This window comes from Mauremys mutica, chromosome 5 (assembly GCF_020497125.1).
Source record: "Mauremys mutica isolate MM-2020 ecotype Southern chromosome 5, ASM2049712v1, whole genome shotgun sequence".
NCBI lineage: Eukaryota > Metazoa > Chordata > Testudines > Geoemydidae > Mauremys > Mauremys mutica.
In genome coordinates this window covers 21982941-22008338 of record NC_059076.1, presented here as the reverse complement: position 1 = coordinate 22008338, position 25398 = coordinate 21982941, and the positions used below count along the sequence as shown (strand labels likewise).

General features: G+C 44.0%; 2 protein-coding genes across 5 annotated transcripts in view; both read left to right on the top strand.

Annotated features, from left to right (window-relative positions):
• HELQ (helicase, POLQ like) overlaps positions 1 to 5333 on the top strand; it is a 34066-nt gene extending 28733 nt beyond the window's left edge. For all 4 annotated transcript variants that reach the window (XM_045017343.1, XM_045017344.1, XM_045017345.1 and 1 more), the window contains 2 exons: positions 2358 to 2492; positions 5120 to 5333. In XM_045017343.1, coding sequence (XP_044873278.1) covers positions 2358 to 2492; positions 5120 to 5221 — 237 coding nt within the window. In that variant the 3' untranslated portion in view covers positions 5222 to 5333. The remainder of the gene's footprint in view (positions 1 to 2357; positions 2493 to 5119) is intronic.
• An 8206-nt stretch (positions 5334 to 13539) lies between these two features.
• HPSE (heparanase) overlaps positions 13540 to 25398 on the top strand; it is a 25095-nt gene continuing 13236 nt past the window's right edge. Inside the window, exons 1-6 of the mRNA XM_045019086.1 lie at positions 13540 to 13730; positions 17911 to 18056; positions 20102 to 20227; positions 20896 to 21069; positions 23198 to 23369; positions 24380 to 24427. Of these exons, the coding sequence (XP_044875021.1) occupies positions 13540 to 13730; positions 17911 to 18056; positions 20102 to 20227; positions 20896 to 21069; positions 23198 to 23369; positions 24380 to 24427 (857 nt within the window). The remainder of the gene's footprint in view (positions 13731 to 17910; positions 18057 to 20101; positions 20228 to 20895; positions 21070 to 23197; positions 23370 to 24379; positions 24428 to 25398) is intronic.

The window sequence follows — 25398 nt, the reverse complement described above, 5'->3', positions numbered from 1 at the left end:
CTAATTATTATTTGCTTATAGCAATAAACCTGACTGATACTGGTTATTTGGGCTCTTGAATATGTTTCATAACAAACCAAAGTGTTGTCAAGCAGTTGACTGTACGAATTATCAACAAACTGTTTCCCTATAAGCAATATACGCTCAAACTCAAATTTTGCATTCAGGTTGCTTTTTCCTTCTGGCTGCTACAACAGCAACAATACAGATGTCACAATAGTACACTGGTTACCAATTCTGCTGATGCTCAAGCTAAAATAGAATCCCAGGTGCTCTTTTGTTGTACTGGTGGCTCTCTGGGGTTAATAGGAGTAAAAAATGGTATAGTAATTTAATTTATCCCTATAGTCAAGAGATAAGTGCACAAAGTAGACTATCTTGAGTTGAAAGCTACCACTTTTTTACAGTGACTTTTCTGATCAAGCCCACACTTTAAGGAGGAAATCATGTTGGTCTCTAATCTGAAGGAGGTGTTCAAATATCAAATGAATCTGTTTGGTAAATATGGCCCCCAGTGCTATTTCATGTGCATTCTCTGGCCTCATTTCAAAGTTAAATGACTCCACAATTAGACCGTATTGTGGACAAATGCTACTACTGTTATCAGGTTGAGCAGTAGTAGTGCTTTACGCCAGGAAGGGAAACTAGCTAGTAGCCTAATCAGTTTCCCTCTGCTGGCCAACCCTTTCTCGGTAAGGTTTCTGAAGTTGATGCAAAGGGGAAACTGGGTCTGTTTACCTCTACAGTTGCTCTTTGAATGGAGTCATCTGCAGAGGGAAGTAGAGTAGAATTGTACAGTTCTTTCAAAGTTTTGTTTTACAGCTGTCAGCGTAAAATATGACTGCTACCTTCTAGTAGCTCCTTACTGGTATCAAAAGGTGTTGAATGTAGTGTGTGGCCAACAATGCATTTGAGGCTGGGTTCCTATGGAATTTTGTGAATGAAACACTACTAAAACCAATGTTACACACAAGTGCTTGATGGACAAACATTGTGGTCTGTATCGATTCTCTAAAATAATATTTTCAAATTAATGAAATAAAACCGCTCCTGTAGGACTGAACTCACTATCCTGGGGGTACTCTGGACCCAATAAACTGTAATTATCAAGCACATAAAACAACTGGACAATACTGTCTTTCCTACATGGAAGGTAGTTACGGGTAGCTACCAAGCTACTCTTCTACGAAGTCAGCATGCCACTGCCCTGTAATCCTATGGCTAAATGTTTTTAGTCCATGGCTACTCTAGAGGACGTTGTAAAGTCTCTAGACCTTTTAAGGCTGGTTTCTTTATCAAGAGGGAAATTTTAAGCAGATAGAACCAAATAAATAGAAGAAAATTCATGGAACTAAGCAAGAGAAGAAAAAAAAAAAAGCTGGAAGGTAGTTCAGTGAAGCCTGGGGATCGCATTTGTGCATTAAAGTTCAGCTGTTTATATATCTCAAGTTACAGAACAATCTTTGTTAACCTTGTTTTGTTTGAAAAACGTGACATCCATGGTCAGACTGGAGATGGTCTTCATTTAAACTGTGTAAGACCGAGCACAAGTAATTTTGCAACAAAGATCTTTCTTGTAAGTGTCTCTTTTTGGCCGCTTTTGTTTCTTTTCATCATAACAGTGTGAGCCCTAATAAAATGCCTAAGAAAAGGAAAACAAATAATAAAAATAAGAATCCTATTCCTTAAGTACTATACCTCTCCTGTCATTATATGAGAGTCCACAGTCACAGCTTTGCACCCAATACTAAAGTAAACAAGGGTGGTATTACTGTTAGAAGAAAAATAAAACATTTTGTGAGCTATAAAATTAAAATAGCTTTTTAATTCTGAGCTTATTGTCTGAGGCTGTGTGGCTCTTAAGCGTCTGATTTCATGGTAGTGACAGTCATCAGAGGTTCAAAAATTAAGGGCCAGATTTTCAAAAGAACTCAGCTCAGCACTCAGCTGCTTCCATTTAGGCACCTAAATTAAGTGGCCAGATTTTTCAGATGTGCTCAGCTCCCCTGGAGAACAATGAGTGCTGAGAGAGAGATGACAATAAGAGGAAAGTCAGGTCTATACAGATCCATTTTTTGAGAGGAAATAATGTGGAAGAGGCAGAAAGGGTACTAAGAGCTGAACAAGGATGTAGAGAGGAAATAATGGCTTTTCAGGAACAGATGTAATTATTAGGTGAACTTTTGTAACAGTGACTGGACTTCATATACCTACAGTATTAGTCTGCCGTTGGAAGTAATCCGAGATTAGCTGAACAACTTGTGAGGTCAGAGCAGAGTTTTGGACTTACTGACAAGTTCCTTGCACTTCTTATTTACTAATCTAATTTCTAATATTGCTTTATTTTTGGCTTAAAGTCTCGAGCAAAACAGCTGTATGATTCAGGATACAAAACTCTAGCACATCTAGCTAATGCAGATCCAGAAACACTGGTGAAGATGATCGAGCATTTGTCACGACGTCAAGCCAGACAAATAGTTTCATCCGCAAAGGTGAGCAAAACTTGACTATTTGAGCTGTCAAAGGGATATTGGCAAAGATGGAACTCTGAGTGAAAACTTTGAGGAAACTAAATATTTTTCCATTTAGTAATCTTTCCCCAAGAGATTGATGAGGTAATTTGTGACTAGCTAGGACAGGGATAGGCAACCTATGGTACACGTGCCGAAAGCGGCACGCAAGCTGATTTTCAGTGGCTCTCACACTGCCCGGGTCCTGGCCACAGGTCTGGGGGGCTCTGCATTTTAATTTAATTTTAAATGAAGCTTCTTAAACATTTTAAAAACCTTATTTACTTTACATACAACAATATTTTAGTTACATATTATAGACTTATAGAAAGAGACCTTCTAAAAAGGTTAAAATGTATTACTGGCACGTGAAACCTTAAATTAGAGTGAATAAATGAAGAGTCGGCACACCACTTCTGAAAGGCTGGCAACCCCTGAGCTACGATCAACATGCAAAATTTACTAGTGGGAGTTTCCCACTTAAATCTCCCATGTATTAATCAGAGAGAGGGAGAGGGAGAGGGGGAGAGTGTGTGTCCCTCCCTCATTCCTTTTATAGCAATATGAAGGAAATACCACTGAAGGATTATGAATATAGATAGAATAAGAAATATGAAGGATATCCTATTTGCCTGTAAATTTCATTAAAGATTAAGCTTTTCTATAAGGTTTCTAATTATACTCTTAACTCCTTCCCCCTCCCCAGTCATATTTCCTTCATATTGCTGTAAAAGGAATGAAGGAGACCTATGCTGACTATCATGCCTCAGCAACGGCTAAGAGCTATGCAAGTGCAAATATTACTTCCATCCAGTGATCTAAAAGGGTTTTACAAGATGGTGGAGTATTATTCCCATTTTACAAGTGGAAAAACTGAGGCAAATAAGTTGCAGACTTGCCTGAGGTCATGCAGTGAATCAGTGACCTGACTCCTAGTCCCAATGCAATAATCACAATTGCACATGCACCACTCTGGTGAGGCAGTTTCGTGCCTCAGAATTTAACATCTAGAAATTGTAACAGTGATCATGGCTGGGGAGAATAGATTTCTTAGGTCTATATATTACAGCCTGCCCATTCACCCCACCCCCTAAAAAATTGCCAATTTACTATAGAAGATGTGCATGAAGAATCTATTCACAAATTGTGGAACTAACAAGATGTGTGCTTAACTTCACATTGGCAGGGCCACCTAGAGGATTCAGGGGGCCTGGGGCAAAGCAATTTCGGGGGCCCCTTCCATAAAAAAAAGTTGCAAGACTATAGAATACTATATTCTCGTGGAGGCCCCTGCGGGGCGGCCCTGCACATTGGTGGTCATATTGCTTTCAGTGGTACTGCCTCCCTATTCCTCTCTTTACTTTGTATGTCATCCGTTTAGAACACATGCTCCTTAGGGCAAAAACCTTGGATTTGTATGGGTCTGTAAAGCATGGTGGATGCTATACAGATAAATAATCCAAGAACAGAGATTATAATAAATGTGACTAATCCCAGAACAAAAATTACAAGCAGTGTTTGCTTTTTCTTCCCACCCAACAGCATTTTCCTCTCCCACTATTAGTTTGTGTCTTTGTTTGTGTTGAAGTATCAACAATGTCAGAATGACTAGAAGTAGCTCTACTTTTACAGCCAGGTCAGCAGAGGGAGCTCATTTATTGAGCCTGTTGAGACAGCAGCACTTTATATATGGGAGAAGACCTTAGAATCAGTATAAATTAGGGCTGGTTTACACAGTTTTAGCACCAATTTAACAAAGTTCTACTGTGGACACTGTTATGCTGGTTTAAAACTGCTTATCAGTTTAGCTTGCATCGGGCATTTTTCTCTAAGCTATGTCTGTGCCAGGGACTCGAAGTACAGCCCCAAGAAATAAGAACAATATACACCACACTGGATATTGTTATATTGTTACCACTTGATGCTGAAACACTTCGGAAATCTGAAGAACAAAATAACTGCGATGCCACAAAACATTCATGAGTTGCTGTCATTCTCCAGAATATGTTTAAGGTTTTAATATTAGGCATACAACTGTTGCTTAATACAAGGAATCCGTCATCTGCTGTTTTTACCTTTATGGTCAACATGTTAATGTTAACTTTCTTTCAGAGTGTTTGTTTTTACAATTTAAAGTGTGGCTGTTGTTGGAAGTGCTCTTCTTAACAAAAATGCTTTAAAGCCTTGCGCAACTATAATGTTTAAATGGCCTAAATTTGGCTGTTTATATAGCTGTATTAATAGAACAAGAAGAAATTCTGCTCATTTCTTAGAACTTCAGAATAAAAATTGTAATCTGTACATGCTGTGACATTTTGTCTAGTCTTCTAGATTTGACATATCAAGCTTAAACTGAAGTAGGATGGATAGGCTTCTATACAGAAGATTTCTCTGAGCAGTAAAGCCATATTGATGTATTAAATGTGAAAATCCTCCTAATAACCTGCAATTCTTGAGCCAAGAATATAGTAATTTGTTCCTAATAACCTAATTTCTTCTTCTTAGTTTGTGTTTGAATGACTAGGTATGTTTCATCTTACCACTAATTGCAGAAATGCACTGGCATCTGTTTGTGATCTAGCTCCTAATAATTTAATTTGTGGCTGCAGATGCTGTTGAGGGAAAAAGCTGAGGCTCTACAAGAAGAGGTTGAAGAACTGTTGAAGGTGCCTACAGATACATATGAGGGCCTCCTAACAACTTTGCCATAAAAAAAAATGATGCAGTGGAATGAATTCTCAGCTCTTAAAATTATTTTAATTCTTTTTAATGTACATATGTGTAACTTAAGCTTCTGTTCTCATAATAAATATTCAAAACACCTTTTTTATATACCTCAGTTTTTGTAAATTTTGAAATCAGAATGTTCTTGTAACTCTGGATGTCATTTGAATGTCTGATTGTTGGATCTCTGGGATGACTGAGGAGGAAGAATAAAAAAGTGGCACTAGATACACAGTTCTATAAATGCAAGTAGCCTTGTTCCAATCCTGTGGAACTGTGGGTAGAATGTTAGTTGAATGTTCAGTGCATAGCCTTCCATCTCTGGAGACCTAGGGTAAAAGTTGAATTTAGACACAAGTGAAAATTAATTTATTCCCATTATTGGTCCCCTTGGAGATATTTATCTGTATGACTAAACTACCTCACAATTTTGGTATGTATTCAGTCTGTTTTCAAGTAGGAGCTACTATAACATGATACAGAAGCTGTGTGGGAAATCCTGCACAGTACCTGTGCAAACACTGCTTAATTTAAGCACTACTTCTATCTAACTGTCATGAGCTCAGCATCAAATTCACACTGTCTGTGCTGACATATACTTTGCCTGGGAAGGTTTTGAGACCTTTCTGGTTGTTTCTGTAATTTCTCCCTAATAGTCTGTTGTTGCTAAATGCAGATCCCATTCGCTGCAGATATAGTGTTCATGCATAGACTAACACAAAGATTCTCCAGAACTTACCTGTCAATATCTTTAAGGTGATTTTGAAATTGGAAGGTGAAAGGTTTTAGGCAAGCATCCAACTTTCCACTAACTGCATCAACATCCCACAACTCCATAGGCAAACACCACTCATTACGATGCTAATAAAGGTATCTGTACCAAGACTGCTCTGGCAAAGAGGTAGCTGTAAGTTAAGATGGCTGTTTCTGTTCAGCTGTTATAGGTTAGACTTGTCTGTATTGGAAAGGTAGATAATAGCTTGTTATTGGACAACACATTATACACAAGGCTCAGAACAATTCAAAAGCCATGCACCAAATCGCTAAGCATTGTGGGAGGTATTCGGCACAGGGTGAAACTTAAGCATAACTTTAAAAATGAAAAAGTTTCTCTGCAAAATCCGCTGGCATGTCCTGTTCCATACAGACATCCCAAGATGCTTTCTTCTGTGGCATTACTACTACTGTTAACCCATTCCACCCTCAGCATTAATCATGTCATGGTCTTGGATGGAAATATTCTCCTTTAGTCCATAGGGGACAATTTTATGTTGCATCAGGGTGGTGTTTAATGCATACTGTAATAGAATTAGTAATGTCTTGATACGTTTGAACGTGTTCTCAACCCAGAAGGTGGGGAGAAGCTGATCAGTTCTGGTCAAAGCTGTTAATGGTTTAGTGATTGAGTTTTATTTACTGTTGGACTGCTGAATGGAGAAAATCCAAGTCAGCCATGGAATAAAGTGTCTGTGACAGGGCTTCATTTAAATCAACCAAGGTGCTAGTGCTACAGCTCTGGTAAGTATTTTTGCGGCTATTGTATAAGGTTCTTAAGTAAGTGCTGCTTCAGTTTTATACGCTCACTGTTAAAGCCTGATCATGCACTTCAGAGCTTCATACTTCAGAAATATTATAGAAAGCTCAACTCCTGGAATCTCCATTTACACAAAGGAAGCATTGTTAGACATTTCACTGTCTAGCAAACTGCCCATTTTTGGATGCATCAGGACACATTGCCAAGTTAAATTTAAAAAATAATAAATATATATAATCGTCCTAGCCATTGCCAAAGTGCTGAAGTAATATTTACAATACCTTAAGTATTCAGAGCTGTCTCTTGTGCCCAGTGGAGAAATTCCTACTGCTTTCTATTGGTAAAGAGACTGCTGAAAATGGTTCTTGCTCACTGAGGTCTCTCCAAAGTAGGGCTAATAGGAAGAAAAAAAAAATCTACTAGTTGCAAATAGAGAATTTAATTTGTTTCTTTGGGGGTTTTATTTGTGATGATAAATATTTCAAGTAATCACTAGAATGTGAAGAGCAATTTGTGGGGGTGGGGAAGGGGGGAGAGGGGGAATCACAGGGCTAAGTACCTCAGGAGAAATCTCCAACAGAGAACAATAGACATAACCTTCATAGGGGACCTTTTTAGTCATGTCTTCAGTCTTTGTCAGGACTGGTGGATCTAAATGTTGATAGGTTTGTTTGGCTCTTCCTGCTTTTGTTCAAATCTTGAGGGGCAAAAGACTGTATAGGACTGTTTGGAGTCTCATAACACTGACAAGGACTGTGAGAAAGCTAATAGACCACTGTTTTGGGTTCAGCATTGGTGCCTCACTACTCCACTACTGTAATTAATGTTCTAGGAAAGCTTAGTTTCTTTTATAGGTTATGTGAAGTATTAATTTATTATGTTAATCATATTATCTGTTAATGGCTATTTTTTATTGTAAACACTTAATTAAAAAATTAATGTAAACATTTGATATGATCTTCCCTACATGGCAAAACTAAATAGCAGAGAAATAGTCTTTAACAGCAGTTGGTATTTGGGTTGCTTTCTCCCGTGTCACACTGCTTTGTTGGTTTTGTGGTGTACAAAGTGGTGTGGTAGTGTTGCTGCCAGAGAAGATGGAGTTTAATCATGATGATGGGTGTAAGAGATTATGTGAAGGGTCCCCCAAAGGCCACAAAACCTGGGCCTCCTCAAAAGACATAACAAAGGTTATATGTATTAGAAACAAACACGAATTCAATTCCTCAAATCCCAGTCGGGGGAAGATTTAGGTTGGCATTTGTCATTTCTGCTACTGTTTCTGCAAGCTGGGCAGTGCCAGATGGATGCTCATGTGTTTCCCACCGGTATTCTCTGATGTGACCTTTGCTTTGCTGTCTTTAGAATTGAAGTGGTTGAGACGTCAGCAGTTGAAATGAACACTACACTACAGCCAGCTTGGACTTCATTGTCTTTGATTAAATAAGCCAGTCTATTCAAGGTGTAAAACGGGGTATTCATTACCCACTAATGATAAATGGCCTGTTATGGTATGTCTTGCTGTCTAAAAGCAAGACACCCCAGGATGGCTTCATAAACTCGGGGGAGAGTAAAACTGGTCTAATACAAAAGCTACTTCTAAAGTGGAATCCGGGCTTAAATTGCTATTTTGATCATAGCCCCTATGTAAGTGAGATGTGTTTTCTATGGCCTTGTAAGCCAGTTCCATGTGAGTTAGTTCTGAGAAGGCCTTTCTAGTGCATGCACACTCTCATATTGTAAAGCTTCATTTTACCTTTTTAAGTGTTGCCTCAGCTTTGGATTTCCCCTAGAATATAAGCCACCTACTTTGAGTTAAATGTGTTGCCTTTTGTGACTCAATTTGTAAGTAGGTGACCATTTGGTTTTTATTCTGCTTCTGATGTTTCAATGTCTCAAGCTGTGTAATGGTCCCAAATTATCTACAGTTGCCAGTTGTGTATTCCTTGGAGAGTATTTACATTCCACTGAATGGCAACAAAGTCATACCCTTTGGCAGCATGACAAACCTAATGTTCCTGCACAGCAATGAAATGTTTCCTGTTTGATCTTTACTGTCTTTTACTCTTGCATTTCCCTGTATTGCAAACTCCACTCATTCGTCACAATGAATAGCTGAATTATTTTTAAAACCACAAGTTGCCTTTATTTTTAATTGGAAGCTTTTAAAAGTAGCTATTCTTCAAGCCTGTGGCTTCTGATGACTTTTCTGCAGCTTCTCTTTATGAAGCCTTGTGAAACACTGGGAATCAAAGAATAGCGTCAGTAAATGTTCTTCTCTTGTCCATAATCATCAATAAAATAAACACTGAAGAAAGTTTAAAAATCATAGAAGGAAGAGAGAAATTGGGTTTAAGCAAACAAAGCAAGTTCAGTGAAGGGTTGTCTTACTCAACTCGCTAGCTTCAGGGGGCTACGTGGTAAGTCTAGGCAGGAATTGTCCTAGGCAGGAATTGTCCGTGTGTGCATGACCAGATCAGCTTGCTGGTTTAGAATCAGGCTTGGAAGGATTTGCCTTTCTTTGGAATTTCAGATGTTTCTGAGCTTCTTTGTGTTGAATTTTTCTCTAACAAAGGAAATTACCAAAACCACTCACTTAATCAAAATATGGCTGTGGGAATCAAGACTCAGAAATCATACATTTTGTCATTGTTCAGCTTTCCAAGATGCTTAAGTTTTTGCTAGAGCCACTAACTTGCTTATTGGCCTTCCCGCAGCATTTTAATTACAAATGTTTAACTTGGTCTCTAATGTAGTGAGGAAGCTTTTTTGGATGGAAGGGAGAACGGATTACCACCATTTGTCTATTTAATGCCAAAATTTTGAGCTGTATTAAATGCAGAGTGGTTCAGCTAAGCAGGTTAGATTAGATGGTTTAAAGGTTCACTATAAGCAGAGAGCACCTCATGCTGCTGGAGGTTGAGGAGAGTAGTTTTTTTGTCTACCCATAATTATTATGAATAGGTCTGGGTCAGTCAGTACAGTTAAAATAAGAGTTCCTTCCTTGAATTTTTGAAAAATGGGGGGGGTTTCCTCCCTTTTGACCCCCTAACTGCTTCTGGTATTCATAGAGGTAGACGTTGTTTTAAACTGCACCAGTTAGTTGTGCAGTCCAGAAGTCCTCTCTGTCATGGACAGGCAAGAATAGATTAATGGATTTAGTCCAGTTAAATGCCTTAACTTTTATGATCTAGTCTGACTTGCCTGCATAACACAGATCACATAATCTCACCCAATAAGTTCTGCATCAAGTGCATAACTTCTGATTCAGTTACAGCATATCCTTTAGAGAGACTTCTAGTTTTCACTTAGAAGTGCACGTGATGGAGAATTCACCATGTCCCTAAGAAAGTGCATAGCTGCAAAATTTCAGTGGGTGGGGATGGGAGCGGTTACACCAGGACCTTCCCTGGCAACTCAAGTTTGCAGCCTGAGCACAGAAAACAAACCACCAAGTCTGTTTCACTTCTCCATTTTGTTCTTACTCTATCGTACAGAAGCTTATGGGCTGAATCTGGAGTTACTCCCATTTGATGCTCAGCTACAAATTGGGGGAGAAAAAGGTTCAAAAAGAAACATCAGCCTTGCAAAATTGTCATGAAAGATGGCTAACCTAGGCCCAAACCCTCCCCCCTTACCCACAACACTGCTGATACACTTGATAGTTGACTAACCCTGGGTGAGTGGGTGAGTCGAATTTTGCAAGGGCGCTGCAGGGTAGAAGATAGTTATGTAAACTGCAACTGTAGGGATGTTTTGGTTGTGGGCTTCCATGGTCACAGCTGGTGTGTGTTTTGTGCAAGCCAGAATAGAAGGTCACTTGGTACTTTCTACTTAAAAATAATAAAATAGAATGTTGTGCTGGTGGTTAGAGGCTCTTATTCATCTCAGAGTCTGAAGTATCAGTGATGACACAAACTTTAACCAGAACCATGTAGTGACAGTGCTGCTTTTACTTAATTATTTGCATTATAGTAGCAATATTTTCTACCAAATCCTGGGACCCATTGTGCTAAGCATTAAAAATTATGCCTGACCCCAATTGCTTACAGTCTAGACAAACAATGCGTGGTAAGGGAAACCAAAGCACAGAGAAGTGAAATAACCTGCCCAAGTTCACATGGCAGGGTAGTGGCATCACTGGGAATAGAACTTAGGTCTCCCAGTCCTGGTTCAGTGCCCTTTCCACTACACTTGTTTCTCCAAAGGTGGGTTGTGGGAAGAGTCTAGGTGTGGGTCACCTCACTCCTTACCCTGCACTCTCACTTCCACTGGGCTTGGGCATCAGGCAGAGGGAGCAGTGTATCCAATACTGTAATGTTTGTATGAAGATAATACAAAATCAATATTGCCATTGCACAGTTACTGGATTTAAAACATAGAAAATAGTAGTTAAATACACACATTACATATGTAATTGTGGTCCCCATAAAAGATTAAATGCAGCTGGTAGGTCACATTAGTAAAAAGTTCGGGAACCCCTGAAGTTGATCATGCTGTCCTTCAGCTTATTGATCAGACAAATAAGTGTGAATAGTCATTCACTGCTCTTCATTAAGGGCCCAGTCCTATGAGGTGTTGAAGGATCTTCAGATCTTATGTTTACATATGCCTGCCAATTATGTCATTCAAATGTATAGACCCCTAAATGCTCAAATGGTGAAGTTGGAGCACTCATATGCAACGTGTAAAGGTTATTTGGTATTGACAATGTGTGAATTAAATTAGTTAGAAAACCAATGTTTTGTTGTGCACATGTTCAATACCCTGTTGATGAAGGGCCGATGGCCAGCTGGCATCTGCGGCAGTGTTAAGGTAATTTGGGGGGCTCTTTTGAAAATGCAACCTTGACTGTTTCTGGGTTTCTAATTCTTGTTTGAGGGGGGAATAAATAAATCTGAGCTATAGTTCTGCAATCTGAGTTTCACCTTACCAAAGCTTTCTGTGCAGGAATACACTACAGTACACAGTCAGCCACTAACCTGTCAAATAGGACAGTGTGTTCTAATACAGTTCAGTGTGATTCAGTTAATACTGTGTGGGAAAGGCCACTGGAATTTCCTGACTTTCATGGGTTGAAAATCTTTACTCTTTTAAGTTCCATAATATACAGGCGTTTTTCTGGCTTTGCATTATACATTTTCAGTTTACAAGAAACAGAACTGCAGTCAGAGTGGTCCACCTCGTTTCCCTGGATAAGTCTGCACTTCCTCTTAGCGCTATTTGATTTCCTAGAATGTTTTATCTTTACCTCACACTAGTTTTAAGAAATAGTTGATTGTAATGACCACACGACCAATAGCGTGAAATGCTTTGACTATGCAATACCATGATTACCCCTTCCAAGAAACGAAATACCTCTCACACAGTCATGGGTTCCTCTGGGGAAATGAGAAGAGACCTGAGAATGGGACTAGGCTGAAGGCACTCAGGAGGTCTAATCCTGGTTGACACTGATGCCTGTAACCTTGGGTAAATCACATACTCTGCTGTGCTTTTTTTTTTTCATCTAGAAAAAGGGGCTAGTGCCACCAGACCTGTCTCCCAGTTGTGAACATTAAGAAGTTTGCAAAGCAAGTTGAAAATGACAAGTACAGTAAATTGTTATAATGAGCCCTATCACTTGAGTCCGGCAGCCTTCACCATCAAGGTTTTGTGGGCTACTAAAAGTACAATGGAGCCTGGGACTTGCATAGCCAAAGTCCACAACATTTGGATTCAATGTGTAATCTGACAATCACTCAGCTCAGCTGGAAGGTAAATAGTGTGACTAGGTGAGGTAGGGAAATATAGAGAACAGTGCTGGCAAGAGTACAAAGAATCTAAGAGTTTTGTGAGCACTTCCACAGCAAGGCACAGGGTAGATCTGGATACAAACACTGACAAGCCATAACCAAACTCAAATAGTCGCCTCTTCTGTACCTGTGCTAATGACTTTAATTTTGCATTTGCTGTAATAATTGTCCTGTGCTCCACTGATTCATTCATTAGGTAACCCTTACCACATTCCAATCAACTACTAGAATGTGAATGACTCTGGCAGATATTCAGCACGGGCTGTCTCACTCCTGCCCCGTGTATCCATACAAAATTAATGGGCTCCCTTAAGTTGGAACCATAGTACTAACCTAACTACCAGGGAAGACAGGAGAGCCATTAAGGATCTTGTGCTGGGAGAGCACTGGATTTGACACAGGCTGTCACAACACGTCTGTTAGTTTGCTCTGTTGCTGACTAGGAACATGTGAAGGCTTGTGCCAGCCCGAGGCCTGCCGCTTTCCTGCCTCTGCTCCAAGAAGGGCTGAATTCCGGCAGGGCAGGTGCAGGTGCGAGCTACGGCTTATTTCAAAAGGTCTCGGGCCCAGGAACTTCCTTGGGAGCTGAAGGCTGGGACGAGGCCTGGCTTCCGAAGGGCAGCGCTCGGGCCAGGGGGGCTACGCACAGTGGTACTGGCGGGCAGGGTCCGAACCGCTCCGGAGATCGATCCCGTTTGCAACGCACCTGGGCGGGCGGGCCCGGGGGGCAGAGAGCGGCGTATGCCACGAGTGCTGCTGCTGCTGCTGCCGGGGGGCCGGGGCAGAGCGCGGCCAGGGAGCGCCACGTGGGGGCTCCCGGCCCGGCCCAGCCCGACCTTCCCTCGGCAGGGGCAGGGCTCGGGCTCGGCCCGGCTCCGCCCGGCCGCTAGTGGGAGGGCTGGGGGCCGCCCCGCGGGCGGGGAGCTGCGCCGGGCGGCGGAGGCAGCGGCTGTAGCCAGGAGCCGGCGGGGCGAGGATGCTGCTCGGGCTGCTGCTGCTCGGGCTGCCGCTGCTGGCCCGCGAGGCGGCGGCGGCGGCGGGCTCCGCGGTGGCGGTGCTGAGCGCCGAGCTGCGCGGCGAGCCGGCGCGGGAGGTGAGCCCGGCTTTCCTCTCCCTCACCATCGACGCCAGCCTGGCCGCGGACCCCAGGTTCATCCCCATCCTGGGGTAAGTGACCGGCCCGCCCTGGGGTCACCCCGCGGCTGCCTCCCCCCTCCGTTAAAAGACGGGGCCAGCGGGGGGGGGCTGTGACTCTCCGCTTCTGCAGCCGCCAGCCCGGGGAAGTCAGAGGGTGGCCAGAGTCCGTCCTCCCCCCCGTCCCCCAAACAGCCTCCCAAATCCTGCCACCCCCCCTCCCAGCCAGGGAGTCCCTCCCAGCCCGGTGTCCAGGGGACCCTGCCCTGCTCTCTGCGGCCAGGGACTGACAGGCTGCCCAGCTCCCTGCCTCAGCCTGTGGTAGCCCCAGTCTGCCCCATGGCCAGTGCCTGGGCTGTGCTTTCTCTCCCAGGGCTAGGCACAGCGGGGTGCCAGTGGTCACCAGCTACCGCCCAGCTCCCTCTAAGCAAGCACCTTTATTCCTGATGTAATAACATGCCAGAGGAAACAGGTCAAAAACAACAGAGGTTCCTACCCGCCTGCTAAAAGTTTAGCAGAGGTCACCTGTGGGGCCCTACTCGCCTCCAGTCTTTCCAACCCTTCCGCAAGGCTTGGGGTACCCTGGGACAGGAGAGCCTGTCCACTTGCTGAATGAAAAAGGACAAGGCCCTATGTCAGTTCAGGCTCCGCTCTTTATACCAAGATGCTTATGGGGTCTTCTGGGCCAGGACCTCTACCCTGCAGTTTTATAGCCTCCCAGCCTGAGCCCCATGAGCCTGAGTCAGCTGACACGGGCCAGTCATGGGTGTATTGTTGCTGTGTAGACATACCCATTGGCAGGAACGCAGGGTGGAGGGAGTTCACAGGAGAGTTGCCCATCCTGTACTTGGTTTGAGGATAAACAAGGTGCTTTGTTCTGCAGGGCTGTAGCTGCAACAGCTTTCAGCAGCACAAAATCCACAGGATTTTTTTAAACTGAATTAAAGAGAGCAGGAGAACGGAGTGGAGAAAAAGGTAGGGCTGAGGTGCAATGACAGGAGCACAGGTGTAATCCCAGGAGAGGAGAGCAGCACAGCTACCAAGGGTCAGATGAGGGCCAAACACCACAACACAGAGGAAGCGGAGGCTCCTGAACTCACAGCCTTCTAGCTCCTCCACTGAGCAGGGTCATGAAGTGAGCTGATCTCCCAATCCCGGTGCAGCTTTGGACTCTCCTCCCACTTCTGTCTTTTGCTTAAAGTGGAGTGAAACAAGTGGAGGAGGCTCTGTCACTGCCTGAGGCTGAATCTGCACCTGCTGGAAAATGCAGTCCTCCCTCAGCCGGAGCCCTTCTAAGGAAATACACCAAAGAAACCAACCCATGTTTAATCTTCACCAGAGTTTTTCCTCTCTCCTGTTTCCTTTCTGTTTTGATTCTCTGTCTTTCTTCTCCCCCCCCCACTTTTACTTCTCCTGTGTCCACAGATCTTTTCTTTTTTACCACCTGTTTTCTATCCCTTTTATCTCTTTCCTCATCTTTTGACTTCCTCTTTCCTGCAGCTGCCTTCATCCTGCTTGTCTTGCTTCTGTTCTCTACATTCCCTTACTCTTAGTCCCCATTCCTGTGTTTCCCTTTCTCTCCCCTCACCCTGCCCCACTCTTTCTTTTCTTTTCTTTTTTCCTGGCCCTTCCGTTGCATTTTCCTTTGCCAGGTCTCAGTTTTACCCTCATCTCACAGGGGTGTTGAGGATTAATGTGTTAATGTTTCACTTGTTAAACACTTTCTTCTCTCTCGGCTTGGGCCTTGCCATTTTTGGGGATCCCTCCTGTTGCTTGGCTACTGGAGATGGTCTCCCATCATGTGGGAGTCTTCCTTCTAGCTAGCCGCAAAGAAAATCTGCCCTTCTCTTCCACTGCCTGAGCTCTGGGAATAAGAGCCTGGAGCAGGGGGGGGGGCAAACTTTTTGGCCCAAGGGGCACATCTGTGTATGGAAATTGTATGGCGGGCCATGAACGCTCATGAAATTAGGGTTGGGGTGAGGGCTCTGGGGTGGGGCTGGAGATGAGGAGTTTGGGCATAGGAGGGTGCTCTGGGCTAGGACTGAGGGGTTTGGAGGATGGGAGGGGGATCAGGGCTGGGGCAGGGGTTTGGGATGTGGGAAGGGGGTGCAGACTTCAGCTGGGGGTGTGGGCTCTGGGGTGGGGCTGAGGGGTTTGGGGTGCAAGAGGGTGCTCTGGGTTGGGATTGAGGGGTTCGGAGGGCAGGATCAGGGCTGGGGCAGGGGGTTGGGGCATGGGAGAGGCTCAGGGGTGCAGGCTCTGGACGGAATTTACCTCAAGCAGCTCCCGGAAGCAGCGGGCATGTCCCCACTCCAGCTCCTACACAGAGCCGTGCCCAGGCAGCTCTGCACGCTGCCCCGTCTACAGGCACCGCCTCTGCAGCTCCCATTGGCTGCAGTTCCTGGCCAATGGGAGCTGTGGGGGCAGTGCTTGGGGCGGGGACAGGGTGCAGAGCGGAGACCCCTAGATGCCCCTAAGGGCCATCCCTAGACATTGTGGTGCCCTACGCAGCCCCTCTGTGGGGGGGGGGAGGCTGGCCCCAGGCCTCTGCAGGGGGTGGTGTCCCCAGGCCTCTGGAGGGGCCTGCCCCCCAGCACGAGCCAGCAGAATGGGTTGGGTCCGGGTCGCTCCACTTCCTGCCACCTGGTGAGTGCAGGGTGAGCCCAACCCCCACACTCACGGGGCGGCAGGAGGTGGAGTGACCCGGCCCCAGCCCACTCTGCTCCCCTGGCTCCCAGCCTTGGGACTTGGGGGGCAGGGAGGAACCGCCCCCAGCCCTCACCAGTGGCATGGCTAGGAGCCAATGGAGCGGGCTGGGGCCTGATCGCTCCACTTCCCACTGCCCAGTGAGTGCAGGGCGCGCCTGACCCCTGCGGCAGTCCCCCAGGACGTAGCTCAGGGGAAGGGGCGGAGTGGGGGTGGGGCTGGGATGGAGCAGGGGTGGGGCAGAGCAGGGGCAGGGGCTATGGGGAAGGGATGGAGTGGGCGGGAGCGGGGGCAGCTTTCCTGGCCGGCTCAGCCAGCCGGGGGATCGGGCTGGCTGCTGGAGCACACAGCTGCGTAGCTTGCGTATGGGTAAGGACGGCCCTGCTGCCCCTCCACGTAGGAGCCGGAGGGGGGACATGCCGCTGCTTCTGGGAGCCACGTGGAGCGGCCCCTGACCCTGCTCCCCAGCTGGAGCGCCAGAGCGGGGCAAGCCCCAGACCCTGCTCCCCAGAGGGAGCTCGAGGGCTGGCTTAAAATAGTTGGCGGGTCGGATCAGGCCCGTGGGCCGTAGTTTGCCCACCCCTGGCCGGGAGCCAGTTGCTCATGCAGTCACCCTTTTTCTACTGAAAATGCACCCAGCAGCAAGTGGGGGCAGCGGGGCGGGGGAGGGGGAAGGTATCTTCAACCTGCCTAGTGCACTTCTAACCTCTCTGACATTCAACAGCAAAGTGAAAGTGGAATGAAAAATGTCTATCAGAGTTCATGATTCAGGCTCTGCCACAAAGAGGAAGTAATTGGCGGCTGATAATCTCCTGCACAGTTGTTCCATAACAGAGATAGCATCGGTGAAGTAGAACATTGTTGTCTCTGCCGCAAGGTCAGACTGAAGAGGAGCAGTGCTGGTTGCAATGTTTCCTTATTTCAGAAAGAGAGACGCAGGGGCAGAAGAAATGAAATATGGGTACATATATTCCCCCCAGCATTCAAACATGATATTAAAGCTCTGTCATCACTTCCAATTGTTGGAATTTTTGGAGAGGGAAGGTGGGGAAAACCACAAGAAAATAGAAAAAATCCTTCATTTGCAAAGGATACTCCCAGTTGTGTCATTGACCATTTCCATCAGAAGTGAGGACTTTCCCTGGAGAGCAGCTGCCTGACCTACAAAATCATTTCTGACTTAGTTAGAAATCTGCCAATCCTATGATCTAGTGGCAGCCCTACTATATGATGCAGGGGACTGAAGTATGGATCTGAGAGTGCTGGAGGTAACACACTCAGCCTCTGGGTGTAATAGGAGGCAAAGAGTGACATGGTTAAGGAGAGGTATAAAGAGAGGAAAGGGAGGGGAATTCCTGCAATCCCCACACCCCCTGAGGCCACATGCTGCAAAATTTGCATCTGGATTTGAATGTTTCTGATGTTCAGACCCATCTCTACAACTAATTACGGTGTGCTTGACTGTGATGAAAATGTTTGTTCCATTTCTCAATAATCCCTTCCCCAGCTCTCCCAAACTGCGCACCTTAGCAAGAGGTTTGTCTCCAGGCTTCTTGAGATTTGGTGGCACCAGGACCGACTTCCTGATCTTTGATCCAGAGAAGGATTCAACTTTAGACGAGAGAGACTTTTGGGAACCACAGGTGAATCAAGGTAAGACAGATGGCAACATGTTAACCATGAACATGTCTTTGATTTAAATTGATTAAAATTTAAAATGCTTTAAAGTATGCTGCAGATACAGTAAATACAGGGCAAAGCATTCCACTCCATGCTTACATGTCAGTAGACTCGCCTGAGGTTAACAGGCATGTCCCATGTCCTGGAGGACTAGCTCCTAGCTGCTGGGAGAGGACAGCACAGATGAGTGGAGCCTGCCCTAGAGGCACCACTAAGTGAAGCCTCCAACTTAGTGGCCAAGGGCTGTTTAGAAGATTCTTCTCTGCATGGGTCTTTAGAAGCATCTTCCCTCCTACCCCTTCCATTCTGCTCTGTCTCTTCTCTTACCACTGCCCCAGTACTTCACAGTCTGCCGGTCTCCCTGGCCCCATCAGCTGGCTCCTTGGGTTTCTTTACATTATGAGCTCTGGCAGGGCCTGTTTGTGTGATCAGAGCCTAGCACGTTCTGACTGGTACCAGAGTACAAAAACCAACAATTGAGATGCAGGGTGGAAAACCGGTCACTTTACAGGCAGAATCCCCACCTAACAATTGGGAAATCCACCTTTCTACTGGGTTGCTGTTCCATATGATGTCATCAGAACAGCGTTCCCAGCCTCTGCTTTCACCAACAGGAGCTGGGAAATTGCAGCTACATCCTAAAAATAAAGCGCTAACTGACAAAAATAATTAGGTAGAAGAGAGGAGATTATTCCGCTTTACCTTCTTGCGGAGGATTTGCAAAAGCACTCAGTTTTGGCTTATTTCCACTCTCATTGAAGACAATGGTTTTCTTCTTTCTTAGGGCAACTTGAAAAGCAACTTTAAAGATCAATGTCCAGGTTTGTCATCCACTCTGTCAGCTTCCAGTGACATGAAATGAACCAAAGTTGTCCCTCTGGAGAAAGATCTTAGGGGGCAGTGACTCACTAGATGTTCCATGGTTTACTCCCACTAACTTTAAGGGGAGCAGAGTAAGGATAACATTGAATGCTCTAGAAAATCCCACCCTTATATTTAAATAGTGTGGATAGGTTTTTAAAAAAAAAAAATCCCACACTTTGCTTCTAGACAGATGGCATGCGTATGCCAAGTTTTAACATCTGATGAATTTCACTGAGAATTTATACCCTTCTAAAGTTGAGTTCACTGATGAAAAGCCTTGACAAAGCAATCTGTACAATGGTACTAGTGGGTGGTGTTAAATTGAAATATTTCCTGTACTTTGTCCTGCTCTCTTGCGGTGCTTATGAACGTACATCCTCCTCAGTTTACTGTCCGACAGTGTTGGTGTGTGGTTTATGGGTTCAGTCATTCTTTTTAAAATATTGCCTGAAGAACAAACTTAACATTTCCAGAACTTCTGCCAAGACCTTTTTCTCACCACTCTTGTAATGAGATCAGCAGTTCTCACTGCCTCAAGCAGGAAATGGGTTTTTCCTGTTTTGTACAATGAGAGCTGCTGACTTTGCCATCTTCCTGCACTGTGGTTCTTTATTCAAATGGTACATTGTCTGTCTAGTTGCTTTGCATACAAGATTTAAAGACATTAGCATGATAACTCAGAGAACTGCCTCCAGTAATAATTAAACAATCTACCAAATTATAGCCACCCATAATCCAAACTCACCATATTCCAACACAGTCAGTCGGTCCCCACTCTAAATGTCTTAAATATGTGCAAAGCACATCTTTTCTTTAAGTGCTGTCCCATAATGGGAATACTTTTGTTAGAACGGGCAAAAATCTTAAAACCAGGAGAAACACGGTGAGTGCCGTCACTGTAAATGCTAAATATTTTTAGATGTTGAAAAGACACCTGGCTTTATTTGGTTTTAGAAGGTGGAAATATCAACCCAGTCATTCTCCTTTCTAACGTTTAATGTATTGAACTCAGCAGGAGGATTCAGCCTACAGAAATGCATGAATGAGCAGCTCTGTACAAATGTATGTGGGATACAATCCTCCATTTATTGTAACCTAAGCACAATACTATGAAAAGTTTATTATTATGACATGTGGGTTTTTTTGGCCTACAGGTATTTGTGGAGTAAGATCTATTCCTACTGCTGTGGAGGAGCTACTACTATCTCAGTGGCCTATCCAGGAGAAGCTACTCTTTAAGGAACAGTACTGGAAAAAATACAAAAACACCACCATTACAAGTAAGATGTTTGTGACAATACCTGTTAACTGGAAGGTCACTCTTGTGCTCTGACTTGCAACTGGGAGGTTGCAAACCTATTTGAGTTCACAATTTTCAAAAGCACACAAGTCCCATTTTCAAAAGAGACTTTGACCATTGGGCTCCTAAATGCCTTTGAAAGTTTAAATAGACAAGGTGGGTGAGGTAATACCTTTTATTGGACCAACTTCTGTTGGTGAGAGACACAAAGTTTCGAGTCACACAGAGCTCTCCTTCAGGTCTGGAGCGCTACGTGAACTTGAAAGTTTCTCTCTTTCACCAACAGAGGTGGTTCAATAAAAGGTATTACCTCACCCACCCTGTCTCTCTAGTGTCCAGGGACCAACGTGGCTACAACAAATCTGAAAGTTTGCCACTGAGGTGTGACTGAAAATGTTACCACTAGTGTCTGTTTTCTGATTTAATATTTTGTCAGTTGCAATGGGAGTTGAGAGGATGCTCAGCATCTTACAGGATAAGGCTTTGAGATTGTAAAATCAGTGGGGCTGTACATGCTACATACATCTTCAGCACTAATCAAACGAATGATCACCACAATGAGTAGGCTGTATATTTGTTCTAAGTCAATTGGCACTTCAGAACTTTGAAGAAAATAATTCATTCCCCCCCCCTCCTTTCTTCTTACAGAAAGTACGGTGGACATTCTGTATAGCTTTGCAAAGTGTTCAAAGCTGGATCTGATCTTTGGCCTTAATGCCTTACTTCGAAAAGGTGGCTTGCAGTGGGATAGTTCAAATGCTCAGTTGCTCTTGGATTATTGTGCTTCCCAACATTACAACATGTCTTGGGAACTTGGGAATGGTAAGTGCAGAGCGTGAGAGGTGGTGTGTGTGTTAGTGTTAGGGTAGTCATAGTAGATATTGTTATGCTGAGAGGTACTGGTGACTACATCGATCACAAATCTCTGGGATTTGATGTGAGCTCACCCGACATTTAACACAAGGAAGAGTTAATCACCTCTTCACCTGAGACTCAAAGAGGTTGTGAACCTGCCTGGGAGTTTGGACTGAGGCCATGTCTACACTACAAAATTAAGTCAACCTAGCTTACATTGGCATACAGTCGCTGCAGTAATGACATTGCTTGTGCGTGTCTGTGCTTTGCTCCTTGTGTCAGAGGTGCACGTCCTCACCAGGAGCACTTGTATCGATTGTACTGTCAGTGTGGGGTATTGTGCAATGACTCCTGAAAGACAGTAACATTTGACATAAGCAATGCAGTGTCTACACTGACACTGCGTCGACCTAACTACATTGACCTTGACTGTATGCCCCTCATGGAGGTAGAGTGACGTTGGCGTAGTGGGGCAGTTACGTCGGCAGGAGCAAAATTTAAGTGTAGACGCTTCCATAGTTAGGTCGACATAAGATATCCTGGGTCGACCTACCTCTGTAGTGTAGACCAGACCTGAGTGCTTTTGCTGAGTATTTGGGTAGGGGAGTGTGTTTTGAGGGAAGGGAGAATTCACAGAAACGGGGGACAGAACAGAGAGGGAGGCAGAGGCAAAAAGCAAGAAAACCAAGCGGTAGCCGGTGAGCACAGTGTGACCCTAGCGAAAGCTAGAGAGAGCTTTTGAGTCTGTTGGGTAAAGAGCCCTGGGGCTGTAAGCTAAGACACTGCTCCTTTTGTTATTGGTTCCTCCTGCATTCGGAGAAGCAGGACTTTGTATGTTCCTTGTAAATAAACAAGATTGCATCAAAGAAAATACCCCACTCACCAATTTCTGCTCACAACTGGGACATCCCCAGGACCCTGAACCCTGAGTAGCTGCTTGGATCAAAAAGGGGCCACAGTATTTTGTACATTCCACGGCTGCAAAATTGCAGAAAACTCTTGGCTGCAGAAACCCTGTCAAACAATGGCAGATTTTTGTGCCTGACTCTCTCTCACTGTTTTGTGAACTGATCTATTAAAATTCCATCTTTATTGTTGTCAGATTATTCCACAACTAGAGATGGGATGAATCTCAATTTTGGGATATCCAAGTAACACTTTGTGGCAGTCGGAGCCATATAGATCCATAATGGTACTGGCCACTGTTGGAGACAGGATACTGAGCTAGATAGACCATTGGTCTGACCCAGGATGGCAGCTCTTAGATGTTCTTATTCTGAACATCAATAACTGCAATCCATTAGAGAGCTACAGTGGGAGAATGCTCCCTCTAATTTGCTGTGCTGGGGTCAGGAAAAGCAGGGTGTCGGCGACAGCGACCAGGGGGCATTGGCTCAGTGGGAGGGGATTTCTGGTAATGCAGTAGCGGGAAAGAGCATTTGTATACCGGGTTTGGGAATGAGTTGGTTAGCAGTAGGCTATACTAGGAAGGAACAGGAGAAGAGACTCTGGATTCAGGTGACAAGAAAGAAGTCTCTAATAACAGAAGATGTGGGGAGGTTCTCTGGGGCTGAGAAGAGAAGCGTAGCAGGCCAGGAAATGGGAGAGAGCAAGGTAAGACCGGAAATATTTACTACCACATGGCAATGGCCATTAATTTCTACAATGAAAAATTCTCAGGAATGGCTCTGTTTGATAAAAATCCAAATGAGGGCGTGTTTTATGGGGGAAAGGGTGAGATCTTAATCATGCTCAGAGAAGCAGTGGAAGACCTATCGCTTGAATTGTTTTAAATCAATTCACTGTTTGTAAAGTGCTTTGGCAGCTACAGAGGTGCAGAATATCATCATCGTTACTTATTCAAACTAATTTGGATAGAGGTCTGGAAAACATACTATATGGAACAATCCTTTCCTGGGAGGGCGTGGTAGTAGTCTCTCCCGTCTCTTGTTTCATAGCTTATTTTCTGCCCAACTGTATAGTTAACTTTCTGTAAGTTGGTTGGTTATTACTGCTGTGCACATTTTGAATGAGTCATGTGTTTGTTCCGGAATGCTACTGAGGAACAGTCTGTAAGTATGTTTGTTTCTTTCAGAGCCAAACAGTTTCAGGAAGAAGTCTGGCATGTATATTGATGGTTCCCAACTAGGGCAAGACTTTATTCACCTGTATCACCTTCTGCGAAACTACAGCAGTTACAAGAATTCAAAACTTTATGGCCCTGATGTTGGTCAACCACGGAAAAACACTCAGAAGTTGCTGAAGAGGTAACAAAGCAGAAACCTGCCATCGCAGGCAGTACTCTGAGCGTAGAATGCAGATGTGTATGGGAGACAGGACTGAGAATTTAAGGGATCGGATGATTCCATAGTTGGACCATGCCTAAGGTGTTAGGATACTGAAACATTAGATTTGATTGAGAACTAATTCTGTTTTAGTTTTGTGGAAAACTAGAGCCAACAACTGTCTGCCTATCGGAGTCTGATTAAAATCAGAACTGCATTGCCAGAGAATAAGAGCTAAATCCCAGCTGGTATAAATTGGTTCAGTTCTACTGATGTAAATGGAGCTACTCTGATTTATGGCAGAAGCTCTGGCCCTAAAGGGTGACAGAAACTCACTAACCCACACACTTTTCAGTCAGCACCAGAAAAGTGAGTCCCCACCTTTCAGCAATGATTTAATAACAAATGCTGTGTCAGTCTCTTACTGCTTTATTATTCATTATTTTTGCAAACTGTTTTTCAGTCCATCTAGTGTACTGTAAAATATTACCAGAAATAAGTGGCATAAATTGAGTATAATACATACAACAAATTTTAGAAACAAACTCAAGGGAAGGAGGAAGGTAGGGCAGGGTATTATGAATATTTTTTAAATTTAGGTTAGTTTGTCTAAAACACATGAAGCATCAGTGAGATTGCAGCATTTGATATAATGGAAAGCTTGTGCTTTAGGGTTTTATACATCTTCTGATACCAGTCAAAAAGCCCCAAATCCACTTCTGCTGTAGTCACTAAATCCTGTTTAAATAAAAGTTTTAACTAGTGTCTTGCATGTGAGAATCTCAAAGTATTACAGAAACATTAAATAACCCTCAACAGTCCACTGGTGTAGGTAAATGCTGCTAACCCCATTTTATAGATGAGGTAAACTGAAGCTCAGAAAGGTTGTGTGACTTGCTCAAGATCACTCAGAGGCAGGATTAGTTTTCTGCAACTCTGTTTTGTGCTCATAGCCCCACAAAATAATGGAGGTTTTTTTTGTTTGTTGACAGCTTCCTGAAATCAGGAGGGAAAGTAATTGATTCTGTTACCTGGCATCAGTAAGTATTAAGTATCTATTTGGTTGCTATAGTATTAATAGATACAGATTTTTGTGAAACATTATTGATTTTAAATACCGTGATGGCGCAAGTAGAAAAACATCAGTTGAAACAGCTGTTCACACACACAACCACTCGCTGTGGAACTCTGTCTCCGTTGAGTGGTGGGTAGGCCACAGAGAGAGGTGGATGAATTTGCATACAAAGTGGGGTCTTAACTCATGCAGTAGAGCCACAAGCTCCTAGAAACAAAAGACCCAGGTTCAGTCCCCACTGCCAGTGACTCACCTGGCAGCACGATGTTACACTAACCCCGAGTTAACAATATCCTACTTTTAATAAAAAGAACAACAAAAGAAATCATGTAGGGCCCTACCTTGCAACCCAAATGAACATGGGGGGTTATCATGGTAGTAAGCAGGTTTTTCAGGATCAGACCTTAAAGACTGACTAATCTAAAGGTTCTCATATTTCAAAATGATTCCGCAATACAGCTTATTGCAACGATGTTATTCTGCAAGTCTCTTGGCTTTGCGTTTGAAAAGGGAGGGTGGCACGTAGTTGGAGGTGAATTATTAGTGCTAAAATATCAGTGAAGGATTTAATTGGCAGCATTTGTAAACACAGATTGTGACTTTTTTTCTGATTTTTTTTATAAGGTTTGCTTGTTAGGTGTTGATGAGGATTCTGTATGGTACCAGACTTTTGACAATTCCTGCATGGAAGTTTTGTGTGTCTTTCCAAAATGCCAGTCTATTTCTTCTCCTTCCCGCCATGCTGATGTATCCCAGGACTCCTCCAATGCCATGCATGGAGTTTCCCCCATGATTTTACCTCTCCTTTCCCTGTTCTGAATAAACAGTATATATCAAGAGAAGGGATTTTTAAAATGTTAGGATTATCTAACAGGCCTCGTGGCGCACCAGTTTTACCATCCTTTCCAGGTCCCCATATCACTGACGATCAGTGGC